The following is a 17,368-nucleotide window of genomic DNA, read 5'->3' as shown; positions in this document are numbered from 1 at the left end:
ACTTAACTAGAAGTTAAGCATGTAATTAATTAGTTATTCAAGTCCCGGATCCTTCTTGTTCTCTAAACATGCGCAAGTTACAACAAAGTTTAGTTCGAACAAATAAAAAACATCGTGTGGAAATGAGTCTTAGACTCAAAAATCGAGTATATGAGTATAAATGCCCCTCAAAATATAAAACAAATGACGTCTGAAGATACCACCCATAGTTATCTGTTGCGTAAAACCGTAACAATTAAATTCTTTTTAATAAATACGTAACTTTCCAGCAACTAGCGATCCTTGAACGCGTCAATTCGCCAACGTGTCAGCTCGATAAGGCGCGGGCGCTTGGCTCGCTCGGCGATTGCTACGACGCATTGGGGGACCCCGATGAAGCTGTCAAATACCACGAGCGACATCTGGCGGCAGCTCTTAAATTGAACAATGCGCGGGAACAGGAACGAGCCTACCGAGGACTAGGATTGAGTCATAAGTAAGTGTATTCAGAGTAATTAAAAAAACTTAAATTACTATGTTCAATGAATATACCAGTTTCAAAAAGGGCTCATAAACTTGGCTATGGTTTCACTGATACATTTACAAACCACAGTGTTTGTTTCAAACAGATAATTAAGACGTAGTTAAAAATAATTTAGTTCTGTTTTATAGCTAATTTTATTTACTTAAAATGCTAAGATTGTTTTGTCTTATTATTAAGACTAGGTAGTAAATATTTTCTGTATTAATTATTGTACGGAAGTATACAACATACAATGCAATTCTTATAGCTACCGCAAAAATCTTCAGAATTGAAGCTATTGTTATAACCTCTTTTCATAAGAAGTAGAAAGAACTCAAATGTACTTGCTTGTTTAGGTCGGTAGGAAACCTGCAGCAAGCCCTCGTGTGTCTTGAGAAACGCCTTGTAGTATCACACGAACTCGGCGTACCTGAAGCAAAGGCGCAGGCGTATGGCGAACTCGGTGCATTACACATTTCACTGAATAACTTAGAGCAGGCTGTCTCTTGTTTGGAGCATCAGAAGAACATCGCCAAGTAAGTTGTAGAGCTAAAATGCGGCGGAATAGAAAAAAAATGGTCGTTATCATTTTTTGCTGTCAGTTGTGCAATACAGAATATATATGATATCCATGAAATTAATACAGAAACAATACATGCATTATTTATTTCGGAATATTATAACAAGCGAAACACATTTAAAAATAGAATCACTTTTCCACGCTTGAAATTATTTTACGCGCGTAAATTGCAAACTATTATATATCATCTGTGATAGCTTCTATTGCCTGTTGAGGTTTGGCGCCATTCATACGTTTATTTTATGCTGAATATCATATGCCGGTTATAAAATTTAAAAACAACCGACTTTTAAACCGATTATGAAATTACATAGTGTATCAAAATCTTTCTATATATCTACCCTCATACATCAAATTCTTCAATAACTAATTATAACGTGCAGGGAATTAAATAACCAAATAATGGAAGCCGAAGCGTGCCACTCACTTGGTGTTGCTCATCAAGCTCTCGGGGAACACTCCACGGCCATAAGACATCATCGCGCTGAACTTGAACTCGCGCATCGGTTGGGACTAACTCACTTACAAGTAAGTCACTATATATCAGAAATATTTATTCAAAACAAATAACATAATACATAAAACTATACTTAATAACTAACTATATTTAAAAAATATTATTAAAAGAAGTCCCTTTAGGCAAGGTTCCGAAGATACTGGCAGCGTTCCCCCTTTGAATAGCTAAACTAATTCTTTGTGCGAGGTAGCTGCCAGCTCTTCGTTCTCCTGTATTCTAGATTATTATATTCAAGTACAAAATGCTTTTTATTGTTTACGTAAAATAAATCGTTCTTTTATTTTTTTTCTGATATCAATTAAATTTTTAAGATGCGCATCTTATAATTTACTATTTTTTTATAATAGGTTAACCACATAATTGTTAACTGTTTGAATGTGTATTCCGTTGTCTGCCTCTGTGTATAATGTAACTCTTTAGATATTGTATAATAAATTTCTGTTGAAATACTGATACGCAAATAAATAAATAAATAGCGTAATATTGTATAAAAAACCTCAACTGAAATCGATACTTCAACCGCGTTCAACCGTGAATGCTGACTATTTTTTTTTTCAAATATCAATATAAATTTCATTGTGAAATTATTTTCTTAAAATAAATATTTGTACAGGCTCGCGCGTGTGGAGGTCTCGGCGCTGCGCACGCAGCAACGGGCGCGCACGCTGAAGCTGCACGTTGGCACGAATCACGGCTACGACATGCAACTGCTTCTGGTATATAACATATACATTTAAACGATATATTATATATTTATTTATATTTTCGAGAGTATCCATGGGCATGGATTTCACTTAACATCAGGTGAGCCTCCTGCCCGTTTGCCCCCTGTTCTATTAAAAAAAAACAGCACCATCAAAAATTCAACTTTATATAATCTAACTTTCAATTGTTTGTAGAAGTTTTAATTGTCAAATTTGGGTGAATATAAAAATATACAGCGAACAACTTAGATTTACATAAAATAATCTTCTGTAACAAATAACTACTTAGAATACTTATTTGCAATTTTAAATATAACTTAATCTTGAATAGGTGACACACGTGGTCGAGCTCATTCGTTAGCCGATTTGGGGAGAGCTCACTTATCAATGGGGGCCTGTGGTAGTGCTGTCTCTTATCTGAGACAAGCCCTCGCTGCTACTGAAGGCTTGGCTGATGCTGACGAAGAGGTAAGATTTTTTAATGACGGAACTAACGAGCCCGATGGTATATAAGCTAAGCGACAACTTGATATTATTTGTTCATAATAAACCTATTTTATTTATTATTTGTTTATATGAGCGGCTGGAGTTGCTTTATTATGTCCCACTTTTATGAAATTTTAATGATAACTTTTAGATTAATAATCTATGTGTTTCGATTGTCAACAATTTATAAGAACATTGTATCAGAGGACTTTTCTTAAATGTTGATCGATATATAAAATAAAATATGTAAAACCGTTTTTATAATATTAATATCTACATAATATAAACAAGTCGCATTTCGTATTTGTTCCCGTGCTAGACCTTTTTAACTGTGATTTTCTTTTTTCACGCGAAGTTAGAGGCTATTTCATAAAATAGGTATTAATACAATTATATAAAACTCCGTAAGACTTAAAAGGATTTTCTTTATTTTAAATTTCAGAATTAGCTACGTAAGTTTACTAAGTCACAAAAATATAAAATATACAGTTTCAAATTTCCTTAAACTACATAGTAAAAATAAAATTAAGAAGATTAATAAAAAGAAAATTTAATTTAATTTAAAAAGTTTGGTCCCTATGGCCGTTTAAATGTATATAAAGGAATCTCTGTTAAAATACTACCTACTTATAGACTATACTAAATATATGAATAGTTTGTCTCTTGTTAATGACATAAAGTAAAATTTGGTTTTAATTTAATAGGCCAGAGTACGTCATCGACTCGGTTTCGCTCTATGGGCCTCTGGGGAACTAGAAGAGGCAAAGGAACAACTACACGCAGCTCTAACTGTATTGGAGTCTGGAAATGAAAAGCACAGAGACCGAAAAGTCATCGCTTTATATACTTCTACTCAGCACGCTTTACAAAGGGTGCTAGTTGGTAAGTAATATCTTAATAGAGTCTTATCTTGTAAGCATAGTGTATGAAAAGTAAATATTACATATTCTATTATTCTTAGCACATTCAAGATTAATCTCAATAGAAAGGTAGCAATTGTTTTTAGGTATTTTTCTACAAAATTTTTTTTTTTAGAACTGGGCCGTCACCCGGAAGCCTTAGTAGTAGCTGAACGCGGAAGATGCCGGTCCTTGGACGCCCTGGAAAAGCATTCCATAACGCATCTTACAAACACTGAATTACATCATTCTCAAAGGTAATTATTAAAACATTTTCTATAAGTAATTTAAATCATTAAAACCCAGAAACCATTGCAGCGTTTTCATGCTCTCTTATGCAGGAATCCTCTCCCTCAATATCCCCCGAAAATTTAGCGTGATTTCTTATATCGAAAGCTATTTAAATAACAGAACAGTTTGAAAAGTTTTAGGTCATTTTTAAAATGTACGTAAATTAATAAGAATAATAATACACAAAAGAATGAAAGAAAACACATTATTTTACTTTGATTACCAGATAGACGAAAGCTTTGATTTCTTTTTCTAGTTGAATCGTAATTTTCGATGTATCCCTGATTTTCAAAAGAAAATATTACTGCTATTTTGAAAGCCCTTTACTATAATATGTTATCGTTACAGAAACGCACCAGAGGATTCTGCCAAAGAACATCCCGAGCCGTGGAATCCATCCTCAGTGGAACACATTCTGGAAGTTGTTAACAAACAGAAGGCTCCCATTCTGTACTACAGTCTGGCTGCCGGGCGTCTTTATTCGTGGCTTCTACAACCACATAAAGGTAAGGGAATAAAAAAAATTAAAAAAAAGTAAAAAAACCCAAAACCCCAGATTTTTTATCTCCAAACTTTTTAATCGCTAAGTTTTGAATCGTACAAATTATTTGAACTGGATCTATATCTTTTTCTCTAATACAAATATACCTGTTTCATCTTAAAGAAAATTTTATTGCAATTTCATACTGAAATACTGACTTCACTTCACAGGCATACTCAGGTTCCACCAAGTGTCACTAGTGGAGCAAGCAGAAGACGGTGACAACAGTCTTCCTGATATCAGTCCGGATGACCTACAGGCCAATACAAGTAAGTACCCTCATCTTGTGAAAAGTGGGTATTTAGTCAAACTCTGAAAATTTAAATGTCGCAGCATCATATTCTTTGAAATACCTTTCCATCACGGGTAGTAAACCAAATAATTAATTTTACTTTGTCGAACAAATAAACGTGATATGCAACATATGGTGCATATGGAAACACGATATGGTGGTTTATTCGGTGGTTACATATCGTTGGTAATCCTAAGTGAACCAATTCAAAGAAAACAGACTTATCTCCCCATCTCATATAATTTATTCTACAGATAGCGGCAAGTTGGAGCGTTGTATAGGCGAATGGTCCGCTTGGTTGAAGACTGCGGCCGAACGAAGAGACGACGAGTGGCCTGACGATAGACCCAACACAGGACTCGCAAGAATTGTAAGACATCTTTTTTTACTACGAGAATAAACACAAAACACAGTCTGCAGTCAGTATTATTTTACACTTGGTTCCTATCTATTTTATTAAAATACATCATCTTACATATTAATTTGCGTAATTCGTATATAAATTATTTATTGAATATTAGTAATTTTCTGCTTAGGAAAATATATTTATTTTTGGTTACCTATATTGTTCTTTATAATTTTTTAAGCCTGATTTTACATTTATAACTCAGTTTTAATTACGAACATCCTTGTTTTTCGTGTTCAATGTATGTTTCTATTAGTAACTGTGTATTTTTATATAATAAAATAACTTCAGGTCAATCGTAATCATCTACTTAACTCATCAAACTACTCTTTGAGTTCCTTGTTCAGTGTGGGATCTGTTGGGGGATCAGTGGCTGGATCCGTTGCAAGCCTTCAAGGATCTACCAGGTGAGATCTATTTGGACATACAAAAAGAATCAGTTAATTTAAAGACGAAATTATTAAAATTAAAAAAAATACGCAGAAATAGTGTAACGATTTTAAAATTATTTATATAATAAAAACAATACATCTGATGAAATTGTACCTAAATATTAATAAGTGAGCACATAACCAATTTTACGTCCAATTTGACGTTACATAACTGGTTGAAAATTGAGAATTAAAAAATCGAGAGATCAGAAATATCTTAATAATGCCAATTCATATTATATCTTTTAATGGAAGAAATATTAATTTTTTTATTGGTGTCTAAATAACAATACATATTTCATTTACTATAGATCTAGTGTTCACGGTCCACGCAAGAAGCAGCCCTCTTGGCAGGGTCCTCCGTGCTTGAGTGCGTTATACCAGATGCTTCTTGCGCCTTTTGAAGATCTGCTGCCTGCTTCCTGTAATAATAACCACGGTATTTTTTTATTATTGATTATATTTTATTGGAGACTGCAATGATAATATTTATTTCAGACGTTTAAATAATTATAAATTAGATAATAACTGTGCAAATATCGTAATATAAAATTACTAAACAATTCTTACCCCATTTCATTTATTTATTTTCAAAATTATTTTAAAGGGAAAGCTATTATTGTATATATCTATTTATTAGGAGGAAAGGAAAGGAATGAGTGCAGTGGTACAGTTACATGCACATGGTGTGTGAGTGTGGGTGTGTGTATCTTAAAAGTATTAATAAAAAAACTTGGCATCCTTTCATAACGATTTTTCGAGATCCTCATAACGAAATAATTTACATTATTATTTTATCAAAAATATATTCATATTCAAAAGTATTTATTTCCAACATACAAATTTACAACAACTTAACCTACATATATATAATAATAATAATTAAAGCTGAAAATTATATAATATCCATTTCAGCGTCCCACGGTCGACGCGGCTGCGGCGGTCGCCGTGAGCTAATAGTGGCCGTCGAAGGGGCTTTATACGCATGTCCCTGGGGTGCGTTATGCGCCGGCGCAGATTCTGAGCCACTATGCGAAAGATACGCCCTACTTGCAACGCCCGCTTTGCGTCCACTCAGACATCAGAGACATTCGAGAAACAAGCCTCACCCTGAACATGGTAAGTGATCACTTTGACAATGTTACTATTAACAGAAATTGTTCCTATTGCACACGACTTTATTTTTAACATACAAACAAAAGTTTTGAAGAATATGGCTATCAAATATTTATTTTCAACACAGAGATACACATTGAAGATATATAATTGTAGAACCTACATAGTATATACAATTAAAAATTAATAAATAGAAAATTGAATCAAAAATCAGAAGTTTGGTCCTTGTGCTGTGCACCTTTAATGCTTTTCAGGCAGCATTTCCTCGCTGTATTGCGATACTTATTCGTTGAGCGAGGAAAGTACCTGCTGGGGTTGCTAGAGTTCCAGATTTCTTTTTCATATTTCATTCCAAAATGTAATTTGACTCTTGGTAGATAACTATCTAGCAAGGGCCAAAGTAAACTTTTATATAGACCCTGTGCACTTGAACCCCATGACCCAAGAGTCTCAAAAGAACAAAATCAAAGTTGCAGGAACTTACAAACCCTAAACCGTCAAACATCTTTTTTATCATATGATGATTTAAACTACATGTCACTTCGGATTTTTTAACAAGCCATTCATATACATATATTATAAGTCTTTATTATTCCTAGGTGGTAGCAATAACGAGTCAGGTATGCGATGCCTCGTAGTAGGAGGACCTCGAGTGGGCGGATCTCGTTGGGCATCTCATCCCGCGCTGTTGAAGGAAGCTGAGCTTGTTGCTGATATGTTGAGGGTTACACCGCTCACTGATTATCAGGTGAGAACATTGATGATATTTTTAATAGACAAGTAAGTATGTCTAGTCTAACACATGTCGTCGATAGCACATTCTATTTATTTTTTAGCTAAACATGTATGTAGGTATAAATCTTGATTATAACTTTTAAATAAATATCAACTCGCGTAGAGTCCAATAAATAAATAAAATTTTGCGGTTAAGAGTAAATATTATAATTACTTCGCACTTCTTCATGATTCATTCTTATTCTGTTAGATACTGGTAAAAACCGCAATAAATTCTCGTTCAGTAGTTTTCGAGTTTATCGTTAAATATACGCGCGACGGGATTTTTATTTAAATTAAAAGGAATATAATTTTTTTGAAGCCATTATCAACATTTTTCTAGAACTGAAACATCCTTATCAGGCGATCGCAAGAAACGTTTTCGTTGGTCCAATTTTTCTCTGACTTACTTTGCAAATCTATCTATCATAATAAACTAGTTTAATTTTTCGTCCATATATAATCTAGACCACTCACAAATAACGTGGCTATTGAAAAAAAAACTGTCCCTAAAACCTCACCTACTTCACCTATTCTATAATATTAGTATAGATTATCATTTATGTTCTGGATTATTTTAACATATTTATATTTCACAGGCGTCAAAGGAAGCCGTGCTGAGTCAACTAACACAGGCGGAATGCATTCACTTTGCAACACACGTTTGCTGGAAAACGCCAGGAATCGTCCTAAGCCCTGGAGAAGTGGTAATTTTTTTACATTTATTATTATATGTAACTTTAATATTATCAGTAATAACTAAATTTACTTTTCTGTGTTTGTAGTAAATGTTTTTTATCTTTGCGTACTTGTACTTTTACTTTGTAACAAAGTAAAAAAAAACATATCTTTTGTCAAATCTATATCGCTATATATATATATATATATATGTTATTTATCTTAAAACTGCCTTAAGGCAAGGTTCCAAAGGTACTGGCAGCGTTTCCCCTTTGAATGGCTGGACTAATTCTTTGTCCGAGGTAGCTGCCAGCTCTTCGGTCTCCTGTGATGGCGACTAATCCTTATACTATTTCCCTTAAAAGCCTTATTACAACCTTTTTCAATTGACTTGTCTATGACTTTCTTTCTTCATTCGCTTCCTGCTACCGGCTTTTTTTGCCTCGCCCTATTCTCCTTCTTCTTCTTCCGTATAGTTGTCTTTTTATGTGTATCTTGCTATATGACCCGGCCATTACCACTTCTGTTTTATAGCATAATGTAAGGCACCTATCACTTATGTTTTTCATCTTTTCTTTCAGTCTATATATCTTCTTGTAATTTCTTCTATATATAATTTCTTGTATTTTTACATATTAAAGAAACCAGTATATATACTTCTTTGTATTTTTAGGTGGATTCACAAGCCAAACGTTTGTTGAACTCAAGCAACGCAGCTGATACATCAACTGAAAACGAAGAAGAAAGTAATTCAACATTTATTTTGATATTTACTGATTTTTTATCATATATAAAATTGATCCTAATTAACGCAACTTATAATCAATTTATTATTTAAAATAAAACTGAATCGCAAATCTTGAAGGCGACTGGACCGATTGGAATATGTGTTTTACTCTTTAAACTATTTTCTCGCTTTCTCTCTTGTTTGAGGTAGGTTAATAAAGCGTATAATAAATACTAAGGCGAAGAGAAGCTGGTTTATTAATAATTTATTAATTATTCTAATAAATGTAAGTGTCTCGTTTTTACTTGCATGAAATATAAGGTCAGCGATTTACATAAAGTATGTAAAAATCCTCACCCGTTGCCTACAAAAAAAGACAGTTTGCAAGTACATCAGAAAACTTAAAATATTCCATATTAAGCATATTATTTCCTCATAGATACAGAATTACCACAAACAAACGAGGAATTGCCACCAGCATCGGAGTTCATTTTGACGGCAGCCGAAATAATGACTTTGAAAATTACTGCCAGATTGGTGAGTTAAAATTTGAGATTTATGTTCTATACAAAGTTACTTTTTCCGATATAAATGACGTTCTTAAAAATAAAATAATACAATTTATGTTATAATCCCAAGAGAAGCCGGGGTGGGTAGCTAGTTAAAAAGTTAAATTATAATATTAATTATAATAATAATTATTTATATTTTAAACAATACTTAACTCAAAAACTAAACCAAATTTCTTTAGGTTGTAATTTCCTGCGCCCCATCAACCTCGGTTCTTGAAGACTCTGAAGAGCCTGAAGCAGTATCGGTGGCCGGTGAAGGAGTGTCCCGACTTTGTAGGGCACTGCTCGCGGCGGGAGCTCAAGCTATACTGGTCACTTTATGGCCCGCACCTCAAGATACAGCAACAAAGATTCTATACAGGGCCCTTTACTCTGCTTTGCTTCAGGGCAGTCGAGTTGCCAAGTAAGTTGATATATGTACAACTATCCTTTTTTTGTTTGTTTGATTTTAGAGATGTTATTTTGGGTTTTTATCTTTATGTAGTAGTTAGTTAATTATTACTAAGTTACGAATAATGGTTATCTATAATTATTTTTATAAAATATACAGTCTTTATAATATTCTTAACGATTCTAAAGAGCTGATATTTCCACAGGGACCAATTTTTTTTAAATTGTGTTACTGTTCTATTTATTAATAAGTAGGTAAAAAATATACATTTCATATATCATATAATAAGTTTAATGATAAATTTCTTAATACCATAAAAAAAAAATTGTTTAAATAGTTTGATATTTCCTTGTTGACTATTTGCTATCAGCACCATTAGAAAGTATATTTACTATTTTTCTAATAAATCGCGTCTTTATCGCCGATTATTACATCTATTTTACAATACACAAAATTCGTACCTTGCTGAATCACTATTCAAATACATATTAAATTTATTAGTATTCAGTAAGTAATGTGGTGGTATAAAAAAAGCGTATTGAAAAGTCTTCAAAAATGAAATATATTTAACAGAGCATTGGGTGACGCGATGCAGACAGTCCGACATACAAAACATTTCGCCCACCCGGCGTATTGGTCCGGTTGTGCGCTACTTGGTGCTAATATTCGACTCAGCAACAAGGTCGCTCTGATGGGACAAGCTTTATGTGAATTGTTGGCTGCGCCGGAGAGGTGCAGGTAAAGATTTTTATTTATCATTAACTTAGTTTCTCATTGCCTAACATGTAGTGAATCATTTTACACAAAGCAACGGATTAACTGGAATATGACACTCGCTTCTATGAAAGCAAAGTTACACAATTTGTCTGACAATTTTGTTCAATTGAGTTAAAACTTACTTTACTATTTGTAATGATCTTAAAATATTTACGCTAAAACTGTGGGTTTAATATTCAATGACACCTAAGTATAAACGAGAGAGAAATAACGATTTTATAATATTGTACCATGAAATTCAATGTAACAATTTTGTATTATTGAATTTAATGTTTCTATGGTTTGAGCCACTATGACCTTGAAACCCGAGGGACTTTTACTAATCATAAAACATATTTTGGTGAACCATCTCAATGTCCTCTTCCGGCAAATACCATATTATCCATTAACTACGCCACTCCATCAAACAAACACATCTCTTAAGAAATTCACAATCTCTATGTTATTGATATTTCAGCTAAATTATTTTATTTTTCTTTCAGAGATGCATTGCGTGTATGTTTGCATTTAGTTGAAAAGTCCCTTCAACGCATTGTACGAGGTCAGAAGAATGCTATGTACACCACACAGAAGAGTATTGAGAATAAAGCTGGCACCGCTACCGGGTGGCGGGAGTTGCTCATGAGCGTTGGATTTAGGTAAGTTTATATTATATCGATTCTGTTTTATGCGTACGTTCGTTGTAGTCGTGAACACGCGCTTACTTATGGTGAATGGTCGGAGTTGAATTTGTATATGTTTCCGATAGAATTTGTGTATGTTTATGATATTTGTATATTGTATATTTGTATAATGAAATAATAATGAACCGTCGACTGTATTTTAATTTCGAGCGCCCATAAGCAGCGCTACTTCATAAATTATTATAGTGGTCTCGACTTAGTTCTAAATTATTAAGAACGTTCCCAATTTTTATCTTATAATTTTCTGTTAAAAATGGAATTGCGTACAAAAACAGGTCCTTAAAACAAAAAATAATATAGCCTTTTATTCGAATAATATAAGTATTTGCAATATAATCCCTTGATCGATTCGCCCTTATCGATCGATATTATATCTAGCATCAGCACCTTATACACTTGCAAAGTGGCATAGGCCTCCCCCACCCTTCAAATACTGCAGAAAGTAATTTTGGAGATATAGGGTCGCTCTTTGATAATACCAAATTTGTTCCCCTATTTTTCCAAGTTGGTACATACATATAGTTTTACACTTAAATAATACATTTATGTATAGATTCGAGCCAGCGGCAAATGGCATACCATCAAGTGTGTTCTTCCCCCAAAGCGACCCTGAAGAAAGACTCACTCAATGCTCGGCTAGCTTACAAGCACTTCTAGGTGAGTAATAATAAGACTGAAATAAATAATTTTTTTTTTTTTATTTATTAGGCGTTGAACTAAATTCTTATTGTTATTTTATTAAATAAAAAAGGGGATATATATTACCTATATCTTATACCTAAGAAATCGGTATAAGAAATCGCTCTAAAGCGATAAGGCCGCCAGTTGCTTTTTATTAAATTATGTTTAATATTTTCCTTTTATGTAATGCAACGAAGTGTTAATAAATAAAAATAAATAAAATACTATATACTACACAAATCACAGTCCACAGGGTTACAGCGCCACTGAGTGGAGCAGATACAATATTTTTTTTTATAGCTGACCTAATTAGTTTCCGTCGCTTAATTATTTTTTTTCTCCAGGACTGTCATCAACAACTCTACAGGCATTGTCAAAGTTAATATCAAATGGCGATGTCGCAGATGATATAATTGGAGTTATCCGATCAGTTATATCACAATTCACAGTTAAAAACTCGGAAACTGACACAATAGAAGTTGCTGTTAATGTCAGGTATATAAAATTATTATATATTTTTTAAATATCACTTCAAATATTTTAGTTTATACAGGGGCGCTTATAATCTCACCGCAAATTTTTAAATGTTTTAATATGGTGACCATTAAATTATTTAACTTATTTTTTTTTAATTAAAATCATTTAACTAAAAAAAATTTTTTTACCTAGATATTTTTTTAATAATATTTTTTTAAGTTTAAATACTAAGACTTAAAAAGCACATTTAATGAATGTCATAAATAATGTATATATAACAAATTCCCCAATTAATTAAATACATTTGAATTAAAAAAAAGTGTAATTAAAAAATACGAGGGATCCGTTTTCTATTAAAATATTTTTCTCATACCCAAGAATCGATTTTATTATATGAATTATATACTCGATAATATTAATTATATACGTACAATCTAACATTCCCAATTAAACTCCTTTTAGATTATGGCGTGTGAACGGGTGTCACGAACTGTTGGCGTCCCTTGGATTCGATTTGGCTGAAGTTGGTCAAGACGAAGTAATGTTACGCGGTAAAGCTACGAACCGCAGACATATACAATTCGTACTCCAGGCCTTGCTTGCTCTATTTGGTAGGTTTCTTCTCATTTTTAACCATTACATTATATTAGTATTGTATTTATAGTAAATTACGTGTACGAGTTTTCTACTCTATTGAGTGTTGGAGAACGAATGGATTTTTCTTCGCGAATGAAACTGTCGACGAGCTAAAAAAACTTTTTATTTAAATTTTTTACTACTATTAACCTATTCTAGGGATTTTTGTGTTAGTGTAATATCAATACAATATCTTTTTTTTTTTTACTATTTTTTTTTTCAATTTGCTCCAATTTAATTTTGATTATTACTATGTAAGTTAAAAAATTTCAAATCCTGTATAATTGATTATTATCGAAGAAAGAACTAATAAAAAAATAATATATTTTATATAGATACGCAAGAAGCGCCTAGAAGTTTGAGCTTAGAATCTAGTTCGAGTGTTGAATCACTCGCATCTATCGATGATGGAGATTTGGAACCTCATTCAGATGGAGAAACTCCTCCCACCACACACAGAAGTAAGTTCTTTTCTAGATTCCTTAAATAATATTGTATGTATGATTTTTTTCATTCCGCACAGACTATAGTAAAGGTGTGTGTATAGTATACTATATTATATTCTAATGCTTTTGTTATGTATTTATATTTAATTATAAATCATTATTAATAATTAAGCATTAGTATTACGTCTTTGTATTTAAATCTACTGTGGATGAGTAGTTATTTAGATTATGTCAACTTTTAAATTACTACATAATTAAAACAACATATTTTGTCTTACAGAAGAAAATGTAACAACAGTTCCTCCGCCACCGCTACCTCTTGGCTCTTGCGGCGGGGCGTTCACAATGTATGTGCGAAACACAGGCGAAGTGGGTCGTGGAGAACCAGACGGTCGTAATGCCCCTCCACCCGCAGCTGCCCCTCCTCGCTACAGGGGTGAAAGCGACGCAGCATTTACCCCTTCGCCCCCCACTACTGCCCCCCAACGAGACGTATCACTCGCCCTCGCGCATCAAACCAAAATTCGCACCCTTTACACCAGACGACCTCCTTCAGACGACTCGGATTGGGAATCCTCAGGACACGACACGGTGTTGCGTCGGAGACCAGACCCCCATCAGCGATATCTCGACGCCTTTTACGAACTCGCCTCAGCCCAACCGAGGCGCACCGAAGAGGACAAAGAACCCCAACCTTCCACCTCCAAACGGGTACCTCGACCCAAAATGGGCACAAGCCGCGACTCAATGGCCCAAGTTAGACATATGAGCGGTGAATTAACCCCGACTATATCGGAAGTGTACCACGAAAGAAATATCGGATTGGGCCTCGCCCCACCGTTAGCAGAGTTACTGCTAGCTGAAGAGTCGAAAACAGAAATGCGAGCCGCAAGTTCCAGCGAAAACCTATTGCTCCAGAACTTAGAAAAGTTGGGTCTACTGGGTGACGTCAGTGAAAATGAAGAACGTTGGTGCACCACGAATGCATCACGACCCTGGCTTACAGCGGCGCCTCTGGAAACAGATGTTCAATCCTCAGACTTGACCACGGCTGAGATAATAGAACGTCAGAGCAAGTTTAAAAAGGATGAACCAATGAGAAAAGAAGAGAACGCGTATGATCTAAAACCTAAGGAAGAAGCGGCTGGACCGAGTTGTATAGAAAAACGTTCAGTTTCGCCTTTTTCAGAGTTGTCAAGAAGAGACGAGGGTGACGGCAGGAGTATAGCGGATTCACATTCTTCGTACAAGGCGTTAGTCTTGAACCCCCGAACTCCTTATTTACCAGAAGAAGGGGAAGTCAAACCCACAGAGGGGGGTAAAACACATCCCCGAGTAAGACGGCCTCTAGTCCCTAGAACGCGACCAACATACACAACTCTAGATTTTCCACCTAACAAATGATTACTTGTTCTGTACGTCTATTTAGGTAATTGACTAACTCGAAATGAATTTGCATAATTTAGAAACAGACAAAAACAGTTATTAATTTAACTTCGTCTCCAATTGTAAATATAGAATTGATATAAAAATATTAACTTGATTTGTATAAACCTCTAGACAGAAAGATAATATTTTGATTTTTTTTCCTTGGCGTAACAAGTTTTGTAGGATTAGATCAGAAACTGTAACGAATAAAATCGGTGTAGTCCCATGCTACCAAAGGAGATTGGGATTCATTAAAATATTATTATTATTTTGATACTGTAGTTTGTATGTAGTATAAGGGACATAAATTTATTTGTATTATTATAGATATTCCGAATATACTCATGGCTATGAACGTCCGTCCTTATTTATATTAGAATATTTGTATAATATTGTTAAGATGTAATTAATAACATCGCTATTTATTTCTTGTATTTACAATTTCTTGCCATTGTAATTAATTCTCAGTGTATTATAATAAAATATTACTTAACGCCCGTCTTTCATTTAACATTTATTTCAATGTTATATAGTAGGTTCACTGTTTCGGAAGTAAAAGTTCATTATACGTGTGTAACACCGACAATAGAAAATACTACAACCTGCTAGTTAAAAACATTGATCATGAATTTTTTTTGAATTTCAAGCAGTCATTTGCATTTGTTTTTGTACATTGGTGACAAATCTAAAACTCTATTCGATCATATTAACTTAACCTTAACTTAACTTTAACCAAGTTGTTTAAAGCAATAAAAGTTTATATATAAAGATACTGCCTGTATCCAGTATTCTAACCGCTTAAGAAGGCCCATTAGAGCACACGTCACATTAGAGGAAACGTCGTTATTTGTATTTTATAAGTCTATAAAACTGTGATGTTAGTATATTTATGCTATATGGAGTTCACTTGTACATGTCGTAGATTATTTGTGGTATGCCAGTTTCTGAAAATGTTTTCTTTAGCATTCATTGATACAACACACACACACACACACGACACGAAAAATTGCCCCACAGAAATACCAACGTTTGAGAATCGCCCTCATAAACACAACTGTATTAGCTTGTCAGTCGCGAAAAACCGTATAATTATTATTATGTATTTAATTAGTGAACGAAAATAACCTAATATTCGGAATGACACACCACACACTATCTTAACTAATTGATAATTAATCAAAGCCAGTGCCACTAACATTACGTTGAACAAATTTCTACAAATATCTTACGAGTATACACTAAGATAGACGACGTTTTGTTATCGCGTTTTATACATGCACAAAGCCATTTGTTGTTTAATAAATAAATGTTTTTATGAATTTAGACAATTCGTTTTTGGCAAGCAGTTATACTGTTTTTAAACACCATCAAAATAGGGAGTTTTACAATATTATAGTGAAAAAATTATAAATACCATATTGTTACTTCAACCTGCGCTAGAATGCATGCAAATCTAATGACCATTTATGAAATTAACATTGTTACAACACTAGTTAGGAGAAACGGTTAACCGTGAAAACATTGATAAGTAATAACCGGAACATATAAAAAAACCGCATTCTGCCTGCAATGAATGAAATTTAATAAATTCTATTACATCAGTGACCATGGCTTGATTATTTCAATAGATTTCTATGGTTATTGATAGACGACTTTAACAACTATTATAGAAACGTTAGAAGTTAAATATATAGTATAAGAATTGTCAACTTTTGAAACTCTTTTTTTGAATTTCCGCTAACTTTTGTTGAAAACGACATCGTGAGTTCCGTAGTAAATTACTTTTCATATTAAGAGTCATCGCGAGTCGTGACGCGGGCGCATGCTGCGTGTTGTTTTCTTGTTGTTCCATGTCAACTTGATTAATATCTTCAAAGCTTGACTATCAACGATCAAGATTGCTATTTAATATATTCATCAACCTATCAAAGAAAAAATATTGATCACGAAGTCACAATCAAGAATGATTAATTAAAAAATCATATAAATAAGTCTTAACAAAAAACGCGATTCACTCATGAATGTTTGTTGTATATTGATTTTTATTAATTCTTTAATAGAACTTCGTAATAGTATGGCTAACATCTTGCCTCACATTATAACTAAAGGCTTAAACTAAACACGTGTGGTTGAAAAGGGATGGTGCATCATAAGGCGATTGGATAACATGTAGTGCAACCATAGTAGGTACCAATAGTCGATATTTAACGACGATGTTATAATGTTAACATTTGGATTAGGGTGGCATGCTTAATGCATCATGTTAGGCATAGCACCAATGGTATCCTGAACGTGTTGATTAATAAGAACACGTATATCATGTATCATGAGGA

The 17,368-nt window shown here is 33.5% G+C and overlaps 1 protein-coding gene across 1 annotated transcript in view; it reads left to right on the top strand.

The window, feature by feature from the left end:
- The window catches only part of LOC111004390 (tetratricopeptide repeat protein 28), a 54,251-nt gene extending 38,751 nt beyond the window's left edge, over nt 1-15,500 (top strand). The window contains exons 18-42 of the mRNA XM_022275402.2: nt 270-475; nt 859-1,038; nt 1,466-1,610; nt 2,213-2,315; nt 2,635-2,771; nt 3,494-3,671; nt 3,825-3,945; nt 4,328-4,485; nt 4,691-4,789; nt 5,067-5,182; nt 5,510-5,625; nt 5,961-6,088; nt 6,565-6,768; nt 7,365-7,513; nt 8,139-8,246; nt 8,891-8,963; nt 9,384-9,481; nt 9,696-9,919; nt 10,481-10,645; nt 11,167-11,322; nt 11,921-12,024; nt 12,393-12,543; nt 12,988-13,136; nt 13,497-13,622; nt 13,888-15,500. Coding sequence (XP_022131094.2) covers nt 270-475; nt 859-1,038; nt 1,466-1,610; nt 2,213-2,315; nt 2,635-2,771; nt 3,494-3,671; nt 3,825-3,945; nt 4,328-4,485; nt 4,691-4,789; nt 5,067-5,182; nt 5,510-5,625; nt 5,961-6,088; nt 6,565-6,768; nt 7,365-7,513; nt 8,139-8,246; nt 8,891-8,963; nt 9,384-9,481; nt 9,696-9,919; nt 10,481-10,645; nt 11,167-11,322; nt 11,921-12,024; nt 12,393-12,543; nt 12,988-13,136; nt 13,497-13,622; nt 13,888-15,011 — 4,518 coding nt within the window. The 3' untranslated portion in view covers nt 15,012-15,500. The remainder of the gene's footprint in view (nt 1-269; nt 476-858; nt 1,039-1,465; nt 1,611-2,212; nt 2,316-2,634; nt 2,772-3,493; nt 3,672-3,824; nt 3,946-4,327; nt 4,486-4,690; nt 4,790-5,066; nt 5,183-5,509; nt 5,626-5,960; nt 6,089-6,564; nt 6,769-7,364; nt 7,514-8,138; nt 8,247-8,890; nt 8,964-9,383; nt 9,482-9,695; nt 9,920-10,480; nt 10,646-11,166; nt 11,323-11,920; nt 12,025-12,392; nt 12,544-12,987; nt 13,137-13,496; nt 13,623-13,887) is intronic.
- Nucleotides 15,501-17,368: the final 1,868 nt, after the last annotated feature.

Source organism: Pieris rapae, chromosome 14 (assembly GCF_905147795.1).
Source record: "Pieris rapae chromosome 14, ilPieRapa1.1, whole genome shotgun sequence".
Taxonomy (NCBI): Eukaryota; Metazoa; Arthropoda; class Insecta; order Lepidoptera; family Pieridae; genus Pieris; species Pieris rapae.
The sequence above is the reverse complement of the archived record's forward strand: the minus strand, read 5'-3'. Positions and strand labels throughout refer to the sequence as shown.